This window comes from Chenopodium album, chromosome 14, assembly GCF_948465745.1.
Source record: "Chenopodium album chromosome 14, dcCheAlbu1.1, whole genome shotgun sequence".
NCBI classification, from domain to species: domain Eukaryota; kingdom Viridiplantae; phylum Streptophyta; class Magnoliopsida; order Caryophyllales; family Amaranthaceae; genus Chenopodium; species Chenopodium album.
Window position 1 is genome coordinate 50,932,918 of NC_137847.1, and position 23,690 is coordinate 50,956,607.

Here is a 23,690-nt window from a genome sequence, read left to right on the forward strand (position 1 = left end):
AAAAAAAAAAAAAAAAAAAGAGGTTGTGGGCTTGCCGCGTGATCTAGATTGAAGCTTGAATGAAATTTAAACTAGTAGAGTACAAAAATATCAACAAATTCTTGAATGCTACCTAGCCACTTCACTATTAATAGTTTATTACACGGCAGGTACAAATTTGGATGATTATCTTTACTAAATGGTACTACACTACTACGTACAATACATATATAGTATAGCTATTAATTAGTATTAACCATAGGGTGCCCACGCCGGGGCACCCCCTAGTTCCATCCTCTAACACTCTATTGTACTGTATAACTCTTCTGTCTATACAACTTTATTTTACATATAACCTTGTGTTGCAGTAGAAACTTCTATATCCAAAAAAAATAAAAAATGTGTGTTCTTAGTTTTAACATGCTAATTTTCGGCCTTGTTTGCTCTACTAAACTAGTGATTTCTGGTGCATTTGATACCATTACAAGTAGCGCATCCTAAAAGACCCTGAAACAATAGTCTCACAACAAAGTGTTTTTAGATTAGGATTCTTTAGCCCAACAAATTCTTCGCTTCACTATGTCGGAATATGGTACAATAAGGTTACATCTATGGATGTTATTTGGTTAGCTAACCGAGATGCACCACTTAATGATACTAATAGTACGTTAGAAATATCCAAGGATGGAAATCTAGTTATCTTAAGTGGTCGAAACAAAATTGTTTGGTCATCAAAATTATCATCCCATAATATAAATGTTCATGCACAAATTTTGGATACAGGCAATTTGGTTCTGCGCAGTAGTATAAGTGGGTCGATTGTGTGGCAGAGTTTTGATCATCCAACGGACACCGTCACGCCTAATATGAAGCTCACGGTGACTAGTTTTTCTGTTCGACAACCGGTTTTGCGATCTTGGACAAGTCCCTCTAATCCATCTGTCGGAAGATTTTCACTTGGTACGTATTTCTCCTATTTCCTTCCCTGAATTGCTTTGTTTATGTTTAGTCCTTTTCATCTTACCCCTGACATTTATCAATATTTATATATAAAAAAAAAATAGTTCATTTCAAATATTACAAGGTATAGATTAAGGCTTGTTTCACTTCACTTTATTTCTTTCTGCTCAACTTAATTTATTTAAAATAATACATGGTTCAAGTGAATAGAAAGGGGAATGGGGTAGCTCACTGCTTAGTTTATGGGAGTAGAGACTTTTCTAGCCTTGAATAGTGATTTAAGACCCTATTCAATTTACCTTATTTTTTCAGAACTAAAATTATTTTACTAAATTGAAATTAATTTTACTAAATAATACGTACTATATTTTTTAGGGTGAACTAAGGAGGCCTAAATATTAAATGTGATCAATTTTTTTTAACACATACTCCGTATAGTTTGTACATCGGTACATGTACTATGTAACTAGTATTATATAATCATGTTATCTAATTAAGGTTTTGTTAAAAATTATAATAGGTATGGATTCTTTCTCTCTTCTACCGCAGCTAATGATGTGGGATGGTGATCAACCGTACTGGCGAAGTGGTCCTTGGAGCGGTAACATCTTCGTCGGTATACAATATAACACACAGGGAGATTCTACTAGTACCGGATGGCGTCTCCTAAACAACGATGATAACGGAGGACACGAGAAAGTCTCGATGATATATTCTTACCCAAACAAATCTTTATTGTCAAATTATGTGTTAGGATATGAAGGGTTCATAACTCAAAAATGGTGGGATGACGGCAAGAAGGAGTGGCAAGTTTTATGGCAAGCACCCGAGACTAATTGTTTTGTTTATGGTAAATGCGGCGAATTTGGGTTTGGAAATTGTTACGCGAACAAGAAGTCGCCAATATGCCAATGTTTAAAGGGATTTGTTCCTAGGAGTATCGAGGAATGGAGCAAAGGAAATTGGAGTCGCGGTTGTGTTCGTAGGACACCGTTGCAATGTAGTCAAGGAAGTAATAAAAAAGTTGATGGTTTTTTGAAGATAGAGATGGTTAAGATTCCTGATCATTCGGAATGGTCATTAGGATATAATGAAGATCAGTGTAGAAGTAAGTGTTTGATGAATTGTTCATGCTTAGCTTATTCGTATTACGACGGAATAGGGTGTATGTCATGGAGTATAAATTTGGTTTATACAGTCAAGTTAACTGCTACCGGAGCAACTCTATACCTTCGTTTGGCGAACTCTGAATTAGGTAATTTAAAGCTATCAATAATGCTAACTTAATAATCATAATCATAGTTGACTTTGAGATTATTGCTTGATTAATACGATAATGACTTTTTTTTGTAAGGTAAGAACTAAGGAGAATTTTCTTGCGAGTAGGGGGGATCAGGATCCCACTTGCTTAGGGTGAAAATCAAACCCCTCTCAAGGAGCGGAAGGAGGGTTTCTAACCACTAACCCAACCTTGATTCTCAATTAAATGATAATGAGTTATTTAGCCTATACGAGTACATATTTGTTCGAGCTGAGTATAAATTAATTCATGTATTATATTTATGGTAAGAATAAGAAAGAGTTGCATTATTGGGGGATGCCCCAGTTTCTCATAGTGAGAAACAAAATTTGTTTCTCAAATGGCATTTTCGTAAATAAACCAACAACTTTATTCAACTTTATTCAATTGTGAAGCCCAAATGAAAAAATTGTTGATTTATTCACGAAAATGCCCCCATGAGAAACAAATTTCGTTTCTCAATATGAGAAACAGGGAATTTTCCCATTATTGGCTATAACAATAAGAAAGAATAAGTGATGAAGAGTGAGGAGTTAATCCCTCCATCCCCCAGCGGAGTGACCTGAGTTCGACTCCTAATAGTAGGGATCTCTTCGTATCTTATCGTAAAAAAATAATAAAAAAATAAGTGTGTCTACCTACTTCATTAGGTGACTAGGTGAGTTTGATTGCGGCCCAACAATATGGATAAGGGAAACAATTTTTTTTTTTTTTTTTTTTCTATTTAGGACACAACAAGAAGGTAACGAAAATTATTGCAATTGGAGGAGCTGCAGTGGCAACCATGGTTACAATTTCTATATGGTTCATTCGGAGATGGATAACCCAACATCGAGGTAAATTGTGTTCACATGTTTAGAAGTCTAATGAAATCATACATTGTATAATTGGTAGTACAAATTAGGTATGTAGATCAATTATTGCTAGATCAATTTTTTTTTTTTTTTTTTTTTTTTTTACGGGAACTATTGATAGATTAATAATATTGAATCACGTGCTCCTAATTTAAATCCAATACACGTACACTGAAAGATTTAATTAATCTATTTAAAGCTATCATATATACATATACTATGTTTTTTTTTTTCATATGCATGTTGTTCATGAGAAATTTACATGGTAATAATCCTTAAAATGACTATTATACTACTTTATAATTGGCTGATTTTTATTTATTTATTATGTCAAAATTAATTATACATGTTTTAAAATTATTTTTTTATGTTAGTTTATGAATTACTCTTTAATTTCAGTAATAATAAAAAAAACGAATTTCCTATTTAATTATGAAAATTATATTTGTATAAAAAATTCAAAAATTATTTCAAAATTAATAAACAATTTTTAAAAATAAGATAAATTATTTATAATTAACTTGACATTAACAAATAAATTAAAAATCAGCCAATTAGAAATTATATTAGTCAATTTAAGGATGACTATCATAGAACCATATATCTTATTATTTTCCTAATTAATTATGTATAGCAAGGAAGAGAAAAGCACAAAGAAATAAAACAATGTTGGATATGTTGGGAGGTGATCCAAGTTCCTTGCATAAACTCGAAGAACTACCTCTGTTTGAATTCAAGAAGCTTTCGATTGCTACGAACCATTTCCAAGACATTAATAAACTTGGACAAGGTGGATTTGGTCCAGTATACAGGGTACAATACTTGTTGATCGACTCTATAATAATAGATTTAGCCATTGTTTTGCTAGCAATCACTACTAATAATAGACTTTGCTCACAATAATTGATAATTTGGTTGTAGGGAAAACTAGAAGATGGACAAGAAATAGCTGTAAAACGGCTTGCAATAGCCTCTCGACAAGGTATAGAAGAATTCATGAACGAAGTATTGGTGATATCTAAACTTCAACACCGAAATCTTGTCAAACTTTTGGGTTGCTGTGTTGAAGACCAAGAGAAAATGCTAGTTTATGAGTACATGCCTAACTAAAGTTTGGATGCATATATTTTTGGTTTGTACTCTATTAATTACTTAGTTTTCATGTTTTTTTTTTTCAATAATAATGCAAATTTTTATTTTTTTTTAAGATGATATTGGGAGAAACGATTTAGTATAATAGAAGGGATATGCCGAGGTCTTCTTTATCTTCATAGAGACTCTCGATTAAAGATCATTCATAGAGATCTCAAAGCAGCCAACATACTATTAGACGAGAAATTCAACCCAAAAATTTCAGATTTTGGCACAGCACGTATCTTCGGAGGTGACCCACGTCAAGCTGATACCACAAGGATCATAGGAACATAGTTAGTTACTCTACTACACTCTCGATCTATCTCATAATTATTATTCAAAAAACTTTTTTGTCCATACGTGATTTTATAGGGGATTGATAAGAGTATACAAACCAATTCCAGTTTCATCCATCAACTTAAGTTTTTGGTTGAGATGTTCCTTTAACCAGGAGTATTGGATATAGCTTAAGCTAAAAAGTTAGCTAAAATTGCAGCGGTTACATGTCTCTTGAGTATGCACTGGAAGGACAATTTTCCGAAAAATCAGATGTGTTTAGCTTTGGAGTCTTAATGCTGGAGATAATATCTGGGAAAAAAAACAAATGGTTTGATGAAGAATCATTAAGCCTTCTAGGATATGTAAGTCGACCCACTCTTAGATATATTTCACTCTTAGCTTGTAACCTTTAGGTTATTACATTATTATTAATGAACATCTTTATCATATCATGTTACGTATGCATGAAGGCTTGGAAATTATGGAGTGAAGGCAACATTTGTCGCTTCATTGATCCCGAAATTGTTGATGATGATCAAGGTTCAGTAGCAGAGATATCAAAATGCATACAAGTAGGGCTTCTTTGCGTTCAAGAAGATGCTCGAGACAGGCCTAACATTTCCAATGCGGTCTCAATGCTCGTTGGAGACACTACAAGTCTATCAAATCCAAAGTCGCCGGGCTTTACTCGGTGCCAGGCTTCAACAATCCATAACAATAGAGCGTCTTTATTGGAAAAACACCATTCTAATTCGATGAATTTCATGTCTATTTCCAGTATAGGTGGTCGATAACCTAGAGGCTTTGATCGATGTAATTCCAGAATATAAGTTAATTTATGCCCTAGCCTCTTTGAATTTCGCTCCTTTACTTTGTTGGTAGAAAAATCATCGTAGTGTTGATAGTTGATACTTATCATTGGACATCTTACATATCTTTTTTTTTTTTTTTTTTTTTTTTTGAAATACATACATATATTGTTAATTTTAATCTTATAATGTTGATTAACATGAAAATCACCCTATAAATTGAGTTTTATATATACTATCCTACAAAAAGTATTAGCCAACAATTTCTTGCACAACAATCATAAGTAGTGACATATATATCTAGCATACTATATAAATAGGTTCAAATTAAATCAAAATTAAATGAATTATATTATAATTATTTATCAAATTACATGAAACTACGTATATATTATATTGGACATTATTGACACATATAATTACTAAGGTGGGGTTAGCTGCCACCATACATGGAGGAACCTCAAAAAAGTTGAAGATGAAGAAGATGTCTCCTGCTGTTCCATTCATAGCCACTGACAAGACAGAATAAGAGATGGCAAGAATCATCAGAGATCTCGATGGTCAAGCCGAGCTAATACGTTGGATTTTATTCATGTTATATTTATTGAATGGAAACCAAATGCATTACCATCTTAGCTAGCATTTATTCATGCTTAATTAATCCAAATTTATATATAAATACATACATATATTAGAATGTAGAATAAAAACAAAAAAAAAATCCAAAATAAATTATTAATGTCATTGTATTCTAATTTACCCATGTTAAATAAATTAATAAGTCTTTTAAAGCTTCTAATATAAAATGAAATTATTCAAAGTATCACCCGGGGCAAAGCCCAGGTCACACACTAGTTAATTAATTAAATTGAGGCGTTGTTGTTATACATTAAATAATTACTATTGTTTTATCAAATAAATTGTGCACTGATAACGCCAAGATAGGCTCGGTCAAGGCGGCACAAACTTGTAGACTACTCGGCGGTCCATTACTTTGACATGAGGTTTTTGTGGGACATTTTCAATGTTTTATTTTAGTTCTATTCTGATGATTGCTTGAGAAATTTTTCTTTGAGGGCAAATTAATAGGCTCATGTGATAAAAGAATTTCTAGTGTGAAATACTTATTTGTCTCTGAAACAATATCGACCTATGGTGTAGAGATGATGTTGATTTGTGAAATGTGTGGTTGTTTCTTTGAGTTTGCCCCATAGTTCTAAGCTACAAATGGTTTGATGAAGAATCATTAAGCCTAGGATATGTAAGTCGACCTCAAACTCTTAAATAAATTTCATTCTTGCAATCTTCAGGATATTTATTACATTATAATTAATATCTATATATACTACATATTAATGTATTAATAGGTTTGGAAATTATGGAGTGAAGGCAATACTTTTCTATTCATCCTGAAATTGTTGATGATCAAGGTTCAGTAGTAGAGATATCAAAATGCATACAAGGAGATCAGCTTCTTTGCGTTCAAGAATATGCACAAAATAGGCCTAACATTTTCAATGTGATCTCAATGCTTGTTGGAGACACTACAAGTCTATCAAATCCAAAGTCGTTGGGTTTTACTCGGTGCTAGGTTTCGACGCATCACAATAAAGCCTCTTTAATTTGTTGGAAAGAGGCTTTGATCGATGTAATTCCAGACGACTATAAGTTAATTTATGCCCCCTATGAATTTCGTTCCTTTACTTTGTTGGTAGAAAAATTATCATAATAATGCTGATAGTAGATATGTTACTAGCTAGAAACCTACTTGTTTAATTGTTTCAAAATAAAAAATAAATAAATAAAAATAAAATAAAAAATAAAAACCTACTTAATTAATTGTTCGATTCTTCACTAAAAGGTATAACTTTGACTTTTTAAATTATTGATCAAGGTTTAGTAGGAGAGCTATCAAAATGCATACAAAAGTAGGGATTCTTTAAGTTAAAGAAGATGCTTAAACTATGACACTTGAGAAAAGACAAACTAAATTAAAGTGTTACAGTTTAAGTGAAACAATACAGTGAAAATATAGTTTAATTTTATGTATTGATAGTGCATGTATATATATCATCATTTTTTAAAGAAATGTAACTCAACATTGTTTAGAATTGTTGAAATGCATAGTCGCATAAAACAAAACAAAATTATATAAATAGTTGTTGTTAAAATACATGTATCATCACTTTGTAACATAGTTCCAAATGTTAGATTGACATAAATTAGTTAAAATACATGTATCATCACTTTGTAACATAGTTCCAATCTAAAGGCAAAATTACAATCATTGACACAAACTATGAGGGTTTTGCACTTATTGACACCAACTTATACCAAATGTTAGATTGACATCAATTTGTTAAAAAAAGAACAACATTAACATAATGATATTTGAGTGGGCCCAATTGTTAAGATGGTTACATTTTACTTTATTTAAATCATTTTAAGCATTTATAAATAAATTATATAGTATGAAATCAGTAATTTATTTATAATTACATGGTTTTTTAAGTACCAAATTAAAATATGAAAAGAATTCCAATTCTCTTTCTCTCTCCTCCTTCAATTATCATCTTCTCTACTTACTCTCCCTTATCTTCATTTTTTCTCTCCCAAATAACCTAACTTTTGTGAACCAAAGTTGAATAAATCGATTGAAAAATGAGAATCAAGATATGAAAATGGAGACATTAAAGCTTAAACAAGCATATGGGAGTTTTAATTTTCGTATGAAAATTTTAACATTGTAAGAATTGGATGAGGAACAAAAACCATTGACCCCATTTTATTAGCTTCTATAAATTGTCTCCCTTTCAATTTTGCAAAAAATTGGCCTGCTAATTTACAATTAAGGAAAGATGATGAAGGGGAAATTAAGCAGAAAGTAAGAAAACAGAAGAAGAAAAAGATGAGAAATACTGAAGAAAGAGGAGAGAGAAAGAATTGGGTTCTTTTACATATGATTTTGTTAATTTGAGGTTCTTTTAATACGTAGTATAAAATAAATTACTATGTATGCAAAATTAAATACTGTTAATTCCTAATTCCTTGCATATGCCCATGTAAAATTAGGCATAGCAAGTGGGCCCACTTAAATATCATTAGTGTTAATTTTGTGCTTTTTTGAACAAGTTGGTGTCAAAATAATAAGTGGTATAAGTTGGTGTCAATAAATGCAAACTCCCCCAAAGTTAGTGTCAATGAGTGTAATTTTGCCCAATCTAAAATACTATAGCTAAATTGGAACATTTGTTATATTACATTTATAAATAAGTTGCAATTTGAAGTTTTTTAGAATTGTATGTAGGAAAGTATAATGGCAATTAAAAAAAAAATCATCACTTCCATTATTTGTGGTACTCGTACAATTTATAAGATACATATAGTGGACTGCACAGTTTACAAACTGGAACTATAAAAAACACAAAAAAAATTCTAGCCATTAACTAAAGTTATGGAGGTGAGGAAAGAGCATTTCATAGGATCAGAAACTACAATTCCCTCAGATTTCATATGGCCAGAGAATGAACTACCAGGGATCACAACCGTCCACGAGACTGACTTTCAAGTCCCGGTGATCGATCTCGAGGACTCAGACAAGGAAAAGGATGGTGAAGCTGATTGCCAAGGCAAGTAGTGAAATTGGTATGTTTCAAATAATAAACCATGGAATACCAAGTGAAGTGATAGAAACGTGCAAAGAGTTGGAAAGGAGTTTTTTGAGCTGCCACATAATATAAGAGAGTGTTATGCTAAGCTTCCAGGGTCAATAGAAGGACATGGAACTAGCATTTAAAAGGAAGATGAGGGTAAAATAGGGGTGAAAAAAGGGTGGACTTCTCATATTTTTCATAAAAGTTTGGCCTCCTTCAGCTATTAATCTCAGATTTTGGCCCAAAATTCCTGTATCCTATAGGTGAGTATGATTTTATTTTGTTCTTATATATATATATATATATATATATATATATATATATATATATATATATATATATATATATATATAACTTACATATAGTTAATATGTCGAATATACTCATCAAAACGAACCATTAAGATTCCACGTTGTATTTATATCTTATACGAAGTATATAATATATGCGATCAAAGTTAATCAAGGGCTTTAGGGCTATGTTTCCTTCACCGTATTTGAAGTTTTTGATACGAATATTTGTAATGCATTAAATTTTTTAGTTGTAGTCTAATTTGGTTTGAACTTTTCCAATTTGATTTGGTTTGAATTTATTGTCTCTCTTTTTTATTTTTTTTTTCTTTTTTTGGTAAGAATACGAGTAAGATGATCAGATTAGTGATTATTGAATAGATAACAATAAGATGAAGAGGAAGCCTAACTTTTAACATCCAAACGACAAAATACTACTTAAGACAACAGGGCATAGTTTTTCTAATGCAACACAAGTGAATATATATCTCTTTGGGTTTATTTATATCCAAGATATTACTTGGGCTTTGGTGGATTTGTTTTTGGGCCAACCCATGTAAAATTAACCCATATAAATAAAATTGTGCAGAGAAGTCAACAATGAATTTTAAGAATAGTAGGAGACAAACTCTTCAAATATATCTCACTAAGCTTAGGACTTGAAGAACATGAGCTAAAGGAGGGTTTAGGAGCTGATGAAATAGAGTACTTGTTGAAGATCAATTACTGTCCTCCTTGCCCTCGTCCGGATTTAGCCTTTGGTGTTCCGGCTCACACTGACATGAGCACCATGACATTCACTATGTTCCTAATGCCATAATTATCCATAATTATTCACTATTTAGCCTTTGGTGTCCCCAACGACGTACCAAGCCTTCAAATTTGTTGGGATGATCGTTGGTACAACGTTCACTATGTTCCTAATGCCATAATTATCCACATTGGTGATCAAATTGAGGTAAGTGTGTCTTAATTGAATTTTCTTGTATATGTAAACGTTAATAATCTAATTGTAAATACGTGCATTGTTTAAGATAACCTAATTGTAACGTATATATGATCATGAGCAATGGAAAGTACAAGGCTTTTGTTGCATAGAACAAAAGTGAGCAAGGATAGGACAAGAATTTTGTGGCTGGTGTTCTTGTCGCTAGGGGTGTAAATGAGCCGAGCCGAGCCGAGTATTAGCTTGTTCAAGTTCATTTAACTTAGGCGAGTTCGATCACGATCCCGAGCTTTCAAGCGAGCTCAAATTTTTATTCAAGCTCGGCTCATTTAGTACACTATATGTTCACGAACGGTTCGTGAACAACTCGTTTATTTAACGAGCCTTTCATGAACTAACTTAATAATAATCGAGCTTATGAGCTTCTCCAATAAATGAGCTTTGTACTTTTGATATTTGAAAATTTTCAAAATTAGCATAATAATTGAATCTTAATTATAAATTTAATAACTAAATTAACAATTTTAAATAAATAAATAATTCATGAACATAAATAAACGAGTAGTTCATGAACATAAATAAACGAGTTGTTCATGAACTTATCTGAACGAGCATATCTATCTCGGTATTCAAGCTCATTTATTAAACGAGCTTCAAAATTTGTTCAAACTCGGCTCATTTATTAAATAAACATACATTAACGAACTTCAACCAAGTCCGAACACGAGTAGTTTATTGATCGGTTTGGTTCATTTACACCCCTACTTGTCGTCATCATTGTCCTAGCAAGGATAGGACAATGTCTCATGATCACAATATTATATATTATTAATATTAACAGTGAAATTTTGTAGAAACATAGTTCAAGTTGTATCGTCAAACTATTTACATGATTCCAATTATACGTACTATAAAAGAGAAACGAAAGGTACGTAGAGGATAGATTAATTATATGTTACGTAAAATTAAGGAAGTTATTTTCTTTTAAGAATAATATTAATCTAATCCACTACATACCTTTTAAGATGGTTGATTGTAAGCAGATCAAGAAAATTTAATACGTCTCCATTCCACAAATGACTACACAATTGGTGAACACACCATATAGACATATAGTATATAATTTTCAAATTGTTAGAAAAATATTAGAGTAATAATTATGATTTATTTACGTATACTTTTAATTTTAAGGGTCTGTTCACTTCATTTTAATTTCAGTTTAGTTCAGTTTCAATCAGTTCAGTTCAGCTCTAATCAGTTCAGTTCAGTTCATCAGTTCAGCTCTTAATTTCCTTCTCTCATAAAATATTCATTTCAGTTCTATTCAGTTCAGTTCAGCTCCAATTAGTTCAGTTCAGCTTCAATCAGTTCAGTTCAGTAAATGTGAACAGGCCCTAAGCAAATTATATCACATCAAAAAGTATGAAAAAATAATGTTCTGAGAAAACAAGTGTGTAATATTATGATGGGATCTACAATTAGGTTTTTTTTTTTCTTTTTTTTTGGGGGGGGGGGGGGGGAAGTAAGGACCCACAATTAGTTTGATTCAACTAGGTTAGATCTCGTGCCATGCATATTAATTTTCAATATTTATCATTAGGTTACACTATTATTTAATTATAAAAATTTATATCTAATTGCAAAATTTAGATCTAATTGCAAAATTTATATCATTAGTTTACACTATTATATCTTTGTTGAATGTGTACAAATGGAATTGAATATACATAGGAAGAGAAATATTATTGTATAATAACTAGTAAGTATTAAATACTTCACTAATATAAGAAGCTTTGGCAAAAACGAGGGAAAATTTTTAACCTGGAGATGACATGTATCATTCTGGTTTAGCTTTTAGCATATAGTTATTATAGATGCTTAATTATTTATGACTTTATGTGGATGCACAATATTCACTTAATCAAGCACCCTCTTTAGCAGGATAAAACCTGGTTTAATTCAACTTATTTTACAAAAAACAAGTTCAGATCAAAAAAAAATATGTTCATATCAGATCATCGTTTTATGTGCAGTTTTTTATCACTAAATATCTTTAATTTCGTATTGAAAAAAATTATGAAAATTACATATTAATAAAATACACATTATTACGAATCTAACAAGACCCTCATGCACCATCTAATTTCCATATTAAGTTTGTCTTCCTTCCACTTTGAATTGATTGATGATATATATACTACATACACTACTTCTTGCAAGTTTATCCAATTCATATTTATGTGTCAGACTAACATTAAATTTCATTAAAAATATCTTGAAACCGAGAATGAAATTGTAGCCAATCGATTGAGTTATTCAATCTATCTGTAACTATAACTGAAATAAAAAAAACTTACATCGCCATGGTATACATGTCAATATCTCGTGAAAAAATTTCCTTCCAAAATTGCTTATGACATCATTTTTCCCATATATTTTTCCTTCCAAATTTGGAAGACAACCAACACCTTTTTCGATTCTGTAATCTAGCAAAGGAGGTCTGGGCAAGAAGTGCCCTGGCAATCTGCTCTGATATTACTGGATTCACTTCCTTGAGAAGATGGATCCAATACTTTATCCTGCTGTTCAATAGCGAGGATGGTAAGTATAGTACCCGTATTGTTTTGTTTATTGCAACATTATGGGGACTGTGGAAAACTAGGAATGCAAGAAGCTTCAACGATGCAACGGGGGGAACAAGCATGGTGATGGAATTCATCAACCAGGCAATGCAAGATCATGAAACCTTCACCCAAGCTGTAGACTTGCAGCATAATAGAGAGAACGAGGTTATTGATGGGCCTACCCTTCCTCCTGGTTTTAATTATATTCAACTAGGAAAGGAAAAGGAGGGTTTTGACAACTTCATTGTTGAAGTTGATGGCTCGTGGGATAAGAGGACTATGAGGGCAGGGATCGGGTGGTCATCAAAGGATAATGGTGGCATAACACATGAAGGGGGAAGACATGGGGCTGCGAATTCCGCTCTTCAGTGCGAAGCTTGGGCTTGCTTGGAAGCTTTGAAATGGGCCCACATGAAAGGTATGCAAGGAATTCTAGTGCTTTCAGACTCGATCTCTCTTCTCAACAACCTTCAAGACCAATTAGGTAAGGACATTGAAATTTCATGGTAAATAAAAGAAATAAAGGAAGTTGGAGCCTCCTTCAAAACCTGCACCGTTCTGAAAACCCAAAGAGACCAAATCCAGAGGGCGAATGATATTGCCAGAAACTGCCGTATTAATTTGCTTAATATTTCATAGGTTTTTGTTCCTTTGCTCTTGTCAAAAAAAAAAAAAAAAAAAAAAAAAAAAAAAAACAAATTCAATATAGGAAAAAAATTCTTAATAAAAAAATATAAATAAAAACATCAATTAACCAAAAACTTATTAGTGATATTTCTCTTTCTTAAAACCCTCCTTTTTGTGAATTAATTATTTTACATTCTTTATTGAATTTTTTTTAATTCTAAATCATGCATCGCACGAGTAATAATCTAGTTCTCTGATCTACTAAAACAAGTCTTGATAAATACCATAGAATTCAATACATGTTACTAGTACTCCACAACAAAATTACAAATTACAATAATTCAGTATAAGAATTGTTCAACGGTCATTATGAATTTATGATAAAACTTGTAAAATGCTCAAAGAGTTTGGAATTTATTTTGTTTTTAATTTTAAAAACTTTTTACTATGAGTATTTTTTTTGGACAAAGGAGGTTGGAATTTTGACGGCAATTAATAATAATAATAATTGGCCACAAAGACTTATTCTTTGACGTATTAATTATACTATACATAGCGTGCTACACAATTTCTCAAATAGTCTAATAAAGTGGATTACTAGCTTGAAAAATATATAGGACATGCCAAATAATGTCAATATTTTTATCTAATTTTATACATAATATATTTTCTTGGTAGTTGCCACTAAGATATCGAAGACTTCCACGGCCTAGAGTTGGCGAATCTTTCACTTTTAATACGGGTATAGAATAAAAAGAAAACCAATTGACTTGACTCTTTGCTGCAAAAATTACAAGGTCAACGCAATGGTGATCAGTCAACTTTGTCGTGTCATCAATGTGTTGTTGTTATCTTGGAATTGAAGGCGAGGGCATTTGATAAAGGGGTGTTAAATACTGCCATCTAAAATGATCAAAATCGCCAATATTTAGTGTGAATGGACAACCATGCCCTCATTACTTCACTATTATCTTCCCTCTTGCCACCAATTACTAACACCTTGACACCACCACCCTAATTGACGACTAACACCACTTGACCGGCAACGACCACCAACACCCTGACCAGCGACCCACCTCATCCCCGTCAAAAACGACCCACCACCTCCCCTCTTTGGCTGGAAGATGGTGGTTTTTTTTTTTTTTTTTTGGCAACTGTGTCAACCGGAGCCCAAAACCGGTTACCGGGCACGGTCATCGCCGGCAAGGGAAGGTGGTGGGTCGCCAATCAAGGTGGTGGTGGTCATCGCTGGTCGGAAGGGGTTGTGGGTCGCCGAGAGGATAAGGGGTGGTGAAGTAGTAAGGGTACTGTTGTCCATTCACACCAAATATTGGCGGTGGTGATCGTTTTTGTTAGCGGTGTTTAACAATTCAATTTGAGAATATATCTGTACAAAGGAAAATATAGTACTTTGTTTTTTATTTTCTTATGCCAATTTACCCCATGAGGTAAATTGGCATAAGAAATTAAAAAAACAAAGTACTATATTATCACTTATAGATTAAGAGTATTTTATGGTCAAAGTTTATAAAAGTTAACTTAAATTTTTGCAATGGGGCAAAAATATAGGGACAGAGGGAGTATTGACTAATAATGACAAGCTTTTATTCTCACCTTCAATTTTTCATATAGTTATTATATCATTCTGGATGCATAGTACGAAGTATATATATGTTTTGAAAATAAACAAGAGAATAATAGGATAACACATGCTATAGAAAATACTTTTTGTAGGATTATCATAATATTCCCTCCATCCCTTAATTATGTGTCTATTTTTTTCATTTATTACTCACATAATAGAGAGAAATAGACATATAATTAAGGGACGGAGGGAGTAATATATTTTGTGCAGTGTGTGGTTCCTACAGGCGTGGGTACCTTGTATTGTACAGATGTTTTCGCGAAAAGAACCTATTATACAAATGTAAAAAACATATAGTTGTAATGAAAAGAACATACTCTTAAAATGTAATGAGCATAAACCTAAAGTAAAAAAGAACATATTTGCACTAAAAAATAGTGAAAAGAATATATGTTCACGTCCTTTTTTATTGTCAATGTAATATACTTTTATTTGTGACATAATGTTCATTGCTTATTGTGAAATGTTCTTTGAATTTTGTCTTAAAATTATGGTGGATATATATAAATAATGTTCATTACATAATATTTATCATGTTCTTTATTAATATTACACATGTTCTTTAATATACAAAAAAAAAAAAAAAAAAAAAAAAAAAAAAAAAAAAAAGAGTAAAATTAGATATTCTTTATAAAACAGCTATATGTTCTTTAAAAAATAATTATATATTTTTACAAAACAGCTACATGTTGTACCTTAAAATGTCATATTTTGTGTACGGTGGTGTTGTATATGGTAAAATAAGAAATTTTCTATTATCCACTTCATACTTCTTTGACTAGACACTATATTTTAATCTACTAGTAGTATAATAGAGTTGAAGTACACTCTACTAGTATAAGTAGTTTGTTTATAAGTGGCAACAACATTCAATAAATTTACCATAAGTCCTTCCCCATTTCATTGAAACGAAAACATTTGACTTTCCAATAGTATACTCTAATTGAAAGTCATGGCTGAGGTAGGAAGAGTGCAATCCATGGCATCAAACACAATATCCAAAGAAACCATCCCATCAAATTTCATATGGCCAGAAACAGATCAACCTGCTATCACAACCATCCAAGATAATAATTTCGAAATCCCGGTGATCGAGCTCAACGATACAGATGAAGATAGGCTAGTCAAGCTGATTGCAAAAGCAAGTAGTGAAACCGGTTTATTCCAAATCATAAACCATGGCATACCAATTGAAGTTACTGAGAAATTGCAGAAAGTTGGAAAGGAGTTTTTTGAGCTGCCACAACAAGAGAAGGAGAAGTATGGGAAACTTCCTGGGTCAATAGAAGGATATGGGACTAGTCTTCAGAAAGAAGATGAAGGAAAAGCAGGGGTGAAAAAACAGGGTTGGGTTGATCATATTTTTCATAGGATTTGGCCTCAATCTGCTATTAACCTCAGATTTTGGCCCAAGATTCCTGCATCTTATCAGTAAGTTTTTGTTCTTAATTTTATTATTTTTATTTTTGTTGTTATTATTCGTTTTATTTCTAATTTTAATTACTCTTCTTGTTTCATAATAATTGACATGTTTTGACTTTATATTAACTTAATTTACAGAGTATCAATATCATAAATTATTATTTATAAAATTTTGAAACTTTGATAAATCCAACACTATTTTACTTTATGTAATGTCTAAAAAAGAAAGTCAATTTTATAAAAAAAAATCGCAATTATTTTATAATTTTGTTTTGTTCCTTGACCATCCTGGCAATACACCATGCTCAAGTTGATATATTTTTATTTATTCGGTAACCATTTTAAATAAATGCAATTGACTATAATGTACAAAATAAATTAAAATTGAATTGGGTCAAACAAAAAATCTGAATTGGATCAAAAAGCAAACCAAATGTCTAAAAGAACTGAATATGACCAAAACAAAGTCAACAAATATCAAGATTAGGTTGAAATTCTTGTAAATAATCTCAAGCTTTAAGACCTATTTTGTAAAATAATATCAATTGGACATCTAGCTTACATATCTTGTTAATTGTAACGTTGTAATGTCGATAAACATGAAAATCACCCTATTCATTGAGTTTTATATTATCCTACAAAAAGGATTAGACAACAATTTTTTGCATAACAGTCCAAATTGCTAGACCATAAAACTATTTAAATGTGCAGGGAAGCCAATGAAGAGTATGCTAAGTACTTGAGAGTTGTAGGAGACAAGCTCTTCAAATGTCTCTCACTAGGACTAGGTCTTGAAGGCCATGAACTAAAAGAAGGTTTAGGAGGTGATAATTTAGAGTACTTGATGAAGATCAATTACTACCCTCCTTGTCCTCGTCCTGATCTAGCCCTTGGTGTTCCGGCTCACACGGACATGAGCGCCATCACATTGCTCATCCCTAACGGTGTTCCAGGCCTTCAAGTTCGTAGGGATGGTGGTTGGTGTGACGTGAAATATATTCCTAATGCTATAATTATCCATATTGGTGATCAAATTGAGGTTTGTCTTGATGACTTTCTTGTATACTTCCTCTGATTTCACATTTTTTTAATAGAATCTATCGTTACAATTTGACTTTTAATACGTGTCAGGTTGATCTTACTTTACTTCGTTTATATTAGTCCATACCATTTTTTTTATAATAATGCAAGGTTGTGCTACATAAATACTTTGGTTGGCAGATCATGAGCAATGGAAAATACAAGGCTGTTTTGCATAGAACAACTGTGACCAAAGACAGAACTAGAATGTCATGGCCAGTGTTCTTGGAGCCGCCGTTGGAGCATACCGTCGGACCAATTCCTAAGCTTGTCAATGACGAACATCCGGCCAAATATAAGACTAAGAAGTATCGTGACTACACTTATTGCAAGTTCAATAATAAACCACAGTAGTAAATTAAACCAAGCAATGTTATTAGTCCAAGAATAATTGTGCACTTTGTAGCACAAGGGATTTAGCTATGCAACTTTGTCTTCTAGTTTAATCTATTGAAGGTTTATGTATGTTGTATTTTCTCTTTTAGAATAAGTGTTACTGCTGAACAATTTACAAGTTACAGAATAATTTTCTTCTTATAAAAGTGAGTTGTGTACTACAGTACTAGAGTGTACAATCAAATAATCAATCAATAGTGCACTTATATTTTTAAGAACTTGAGATGGCTTTTATTAAGAAATGGGAGGTTAGAATTTCCATAAAGAGGGGAAAAGCAAGGTGGACGTGTAGCGGTGTATATAGAGGTGTCAATTCGAATGTTCGGACCGGGTCTGATGACGTCAAGTCGGGTCAATTTTTAAAGTTGAGTCCTATGAAACTATTGCGTCCACGTGAGTCGAAATCAAATCGGATTTTTTTCGGGTCGATTTTGGATTAGATTGGGTTGTGTGTGGTTTTGACACCTCTAAATGTATGTATGTAAGTAAGATAATTAAGTCGGGTGTATAATAGGACAAATAAAAGTGATTTTTGTTTGGAGAACCTTTTAAAAAAAATAGTGACTTTGGAATGAGTTTTATTGATAAAATTATTGATAAATTAGGTGACATTTTTACATGTCACAATAGTACATGGATGAGACTATCTCAAATTCTCATTATAAAAATTGTCTATTAAGGAAGAAGCTTAGCTTGGTGGATTAAAATGTCTATTGTGAATTTTCTTTGATATAAAACATAATCAACATCAAATGAATCTCATTAATCTCAATCAAATTATGGTATAAACATTTATGAAATACAAAACAAATTAAAGAGAAAAAAAGTTAAGAATACATAAACCACAATCACATAATAACAATTACGAATCTGTCACAATCCAAAGAAACAAATTAAAGACATTGATCAAAGATGATTAAGTAATCGAAAACACATTTTTTTAGTGAATTTTTGTAAGATAATGCAACTCTTTAAGCGGCTTATTGGCTAAAGATATTTGTAATCTTTAGTTGAATGATGCAAGTGATCAGGTGCAGGTGCAACCATCTCCACAACACACGTCTCCACATCTGATTGTAGGCTTCCATATAAACGAGCAGCACCGACAACCTTGAAGAAAAAATAATGAACGAAATGAACATATTAATATCATATTTAGGCTGATGAATTTTCATTTTTCCAGATCCTCCAAATCTATATAATTAAGTCAATAATATGACCAAAACAATTACGTCGACCTTAATTTCTATTCTACAATCGGTTGTACATACTACTATGCAGGTGTATGGATCAATCAATGAAATAAACATATAATTTAGGCTATTTTTTTTTTATTATTATTTATTTATATTTAATTACCATCTCAGCTCTATATTAATTTATATGAGTAAGATTAGTTTACATGAACAAGATGGAGTAACTAGTTGTACCATAGACATGCTCTAATATAGTTCTAAGAAGTTGCACGATTTTGTCTTCGCTAAAAGTAGAAAAAATAAATATAACATACAAGTTTATCAAGGTGATAAAATTGGAATGCAAAATAGACGATACAGGTTAATTATCTAACATGGAATTTATAAATAACAATCAATTAATCCTTTAACAGCACAATTAATGAAGTTACTTTCACCGGGAGAAATTCAAGTTTATCACCGTGATAAACATGAAAGTTGCAATGCAAATCATGTGGCAAACTTATAAGTATATATCGATCATCAATGTAGCATTATTATTGTCCTTGTCAAAAAAAAAATAAAAAAAATGTAGCACTATTGTGCCATTGATCAGTGTTTACCGTTAAAACCACGAATTTAACTGACGTTTCTACTGTAAATCTGCTAAATATGTTAGTGGTTTTATGATTTATCCAAGATATTATAAGTCATTTGTGCATTGATTTTGTATATATTGTTTATTAAGGAGATAAATTGGGGTTTATTCCTTTTATTATTGTATTGAATCATACAAAAATAAGTAAAATTATGATGGAAAAATCACCTTGAGGATAATAGACCATCTCCTTGGTATGAGATTGAGGATTAAATTCGGCGATTGGGGTCTTTGGATCCCTTCTTGCTGCAGCAGCAAAGACGGACATCAGTAAAAGACAACTTAGTACCATAACAACAGCTACAACGACACTTCCTCTCTTAGCCATTTCTTTCTTTTGAAGTTTTTGGTTTTGTAATTTGATTTTTTCTAGCTTTAGTTTTTAAATTTAGTATAATGTTCGTATTGCGTCACATTCTTTATATAGGGGACTGAGGGTAGTACAAGCCATGGTGTCTATTTTTATACATTACCTCACTCTGTTTCATAAACAATTGCAATATTTTCAACAAAAAAAAAAATAAACAATTGCAATATTTTGAATAGACACGTTTGCTAATGCACAGTACAACTTGATAATTAATATCTATAATTATTATATACTACAAGAGGATGATATTTGAAAAATATACTTTAAGATAAACTCAACAATATGTTACCTATTAACATTTGTGTTCATATATTAACCCAAAAAAGAAAGGAGAATCAAAGTGAGAAATGAGAATAATGTTAAAAATCAAAATGTTACAAGTAATTTAAGACAGAAATAATAATACAATGAAGTAATATATGAATAATAGCCAAAAAAAAAAAAAACAAAAAAAAAACAGTTGCATAAGCGTCAACTTGCTATCCTATATACTCGTAATAATGGAGTAGTCATTTTTTGACTTTCCATCACAATGCTACAAAACCTCATCCTATTAATTCTCAACAGTTACTCCTTCCATAAAATAACGTACAGTATGTAGTAAACACTTTAATATCACTCTCTCCATTTTTAAATGTTATTCTTACTTTTAAAAAGTCAAAAAAAAGAAACAACTCTTAAAGACCGACTTCCAAACCTTAGCAATACTCGAAGTTAACATTTTCATCCTTATGTTTGCTCGTGTGAATTAACCATAATGGGTATAGTCTGATTTTGTGCGGAAATGCTACTCGTTCCTTGCACGGGCGGGCAAATTAATGTGCCTCAACCGTAATTTTGCCATTTCAATGGCTCTTTTGCACGGACAAGCACGTGTAGGCGAGCACGGTCGCGCTCCCATCTTCTCCGAGAAAATATCATGTATCAACAATTTTGCCTTTGTTTTTCGGTTCCAAGTTGGCTAGTTGCGAACACACTATTACTCCACTTGTGTAGAGTTCATGATCGAGAGAATAATTACGAATTGAAACTACTAGAATCCAAATCAAGTTGTTTATATATTGATCTCACGTGAGAGTAATTCCAAAACGACTAAGATCTAAAATGTATTTGACTCGTTGGGTTCCCACTTAAACAAAATATCATTTAATCATTGTCACACAACAAATATCATCTAATTTAAGCTATGCATGATTTAAGTTTTATAATCAATTCTTAGGTCCGTATATTCATATTCATAAAATTATACATACATTACTAAATTTTTGTTATTGCAAAATTCTATTATAACATCATATTAAAAGTTATTGCATCTTCTTAATCCTTCTCTGATTAATTAGTTCTTGTTTGATTTTGTTAAATTCTACTCTGTAATTCTTTTTCATGAATTGTTAATTTTAAATGCCATCTTTAATCAATAAAATTAGTGTCCTTTAAGCTTTCTTTCAAAATAAAGAAGTAAATTGCACCATATATATGGATTTATAATGTGTTCGTATTGGTTTTTTTCCTCAAATATCACTACTTTTTCAAACAATAATAAGATGTTAAATTTAATAAAATGATTTGTCCCCCTAGTAAATATATACAACCTTTATTCAAATATATATATATATATATATATATATATATATATATGTATATATATATATATATATATATATATATATATATATATATGTATGTATGTATATATATATATATATATATGTATGTATATATATATTATATATATATATGTATGTATGTATATATATATATATATATATATGTATGTATATATATATATATATATATATATATATATGTATATATATATGTATGTATATATATATGTATGTATATATATATGTATATATATATATATATATATATATATATATATATATATATATGTATATATATATATATATGAGAAGGATCTTATTAAAATGAGAAGACTGAGAAAGAATCTTGATTATGCACATTTATTACAAAATTTATGCATGTTTAATTCAAAATTTATGCACGTTTAATTCAAAATTTATGCATATACTTTTTTTCCTTTCAATCTCCGTCTTCCCTGCAACAGGCACTCTCTCTCCCCCTAATAGAATTTATTCAAAGTTCAAACTGTTGTTTTTTTGTAACAAACAAATTTTTGATTTTAGAGATGAAAAAGTAATTGTCGTTAGGAGTAATTTGGAAACCTAATAATAAGTATTTTCGCGCTTCGTAACCCTGGTGAGTTCAATTGCCGTATTGCAATCTCGAACTCGTCATAACATTAAACATTCTAGGATTAACATTCACAATGTAACACATGATCTATCTTATAACTTGGCAAAGATGGATTGTGAAAATAATCATCAATCAATTGACCAGAGTTTAAAATAGACATACCTTCTTCATCTTTAAGAATATATAGCATGATGCACATTTGATTAAAAGAATATGCATCTTTAGTGCATAGGATTTGCACATTTCTATCAGTAAATATGCACACATATCAATTTTAAAATATGCACATTTTTTACAAGAATAATGCACGTTTAATTTAGATATTATGCATATTTAATCTTCTCTATTTTCTTTAATACCTGCTATGTTCATGATACATTTACTGTACATATTCATAAAAAAAAACTTATAAAATTTTAGAAAAAAAGGGTAGGAAAAGAGATGAATAAGGAGGAGAGAGAAGGAGAGGAATAGGGTGGAGATACAAAGATGGGGAAAATTGACTCTTAGAGAAAGAAAAATAAAAAAAGGGGTACAGTACTGAACATGGAGGGAAAGAGGAAGAGAAACACCGGAGGAGAAAATGAATTTTTTTTTTTTTAATTATTTACATTTTTGCCATTAATAAAACATGTTATTAGAGCCATTGGATCATTTTATTTGAACGTATGAGATCCCTTCTCATGTTTCTATATATATATATATATATATATATATATATATATATATATATATATATATATATATATATATATATATATATATAACCACAGTACCATACATAATTACACAAGATCATTGTATAATGTATTCTACGTAATCCTATCAATTGGTAATCGGTGGAGTAAGGCTAAAAAGTAATGCTCCATTACATATGAGTAACATGCTAATAACTCTCCCAAATATACGATAAAGAGCACAATATCAGCACATACGATAAATTGCACTAAGAGCCCATACCACTTAAAACTGGCATAATGACATGGGAGGTAAATAGCATAATATGATAAGATCAACCACAATTCTAGCGAGAACAGATTTTAAAAGCTAAACACTTAAATATGTTAAAGAGCTTATAATTTGCATGTCCATAAACTTTGGATATAACTAATATAATTAAAATGGTTGAAGTTCTATTTTTATTTATTTATTTCTTTTTGCTCTTAACTTTCTAGAAGTACTAATAATATCTCTACACTCTAATTAATAAAAAAGATTCGATTTTGAGATTAGGCCATACATTTGCAAATTTTCAAAAGTTTGTAAAGT

At 31.1% G+C, this 23,690-nt stretch overlaps 1 protein-coding gene and 2 pseudogenes across 1 annotated transcript; all 3 read left to right on the top strand.

The window, feature by feature from the left end:
• The first annotated feature begins 378 nt into the window (after positions 1-378).
• LOC145578286 (G-type lectin S-receptor-like serine/threonine-protein kinase At1g11300) lies at positions 379-5,300 on the top strand (annotated as a pseudogene).
• Positions 5,301-8,769: 3,469 nt separating this feature from the next.
• Positions 8,770-10,420, top strand: LOC145578287 (flavonol synthase/flavanone 3-hydroxylase pseudogene; annotated as a pseudogene).
• A 5,591-nt stretch (positions 10,421-16,011) lies between these two features.
• Positions 16,012-18,157, top strand: LOC145579496 (flavonol synthase/flavanone 3-hydroxylase-like). Its single transcript, XM_081636742.1, has 3 exons — positions 16,012-16,531; positions 17,234-17,561; positions 17,744-18,157. Exons 1-3 carry the CDS (start codon positions 16,053-16,055, stop codon positions 17,954-17,956), a joined length of 1,020 nt encoding a protein of 339 aa, XP_081492868.1. The 5' UTR covers positions 16,012-16,052; the 3' UTR covers positions 17,957-18,157.
• Positions 18,158-23,690: the final 5,533 nt, after the last annotated feature.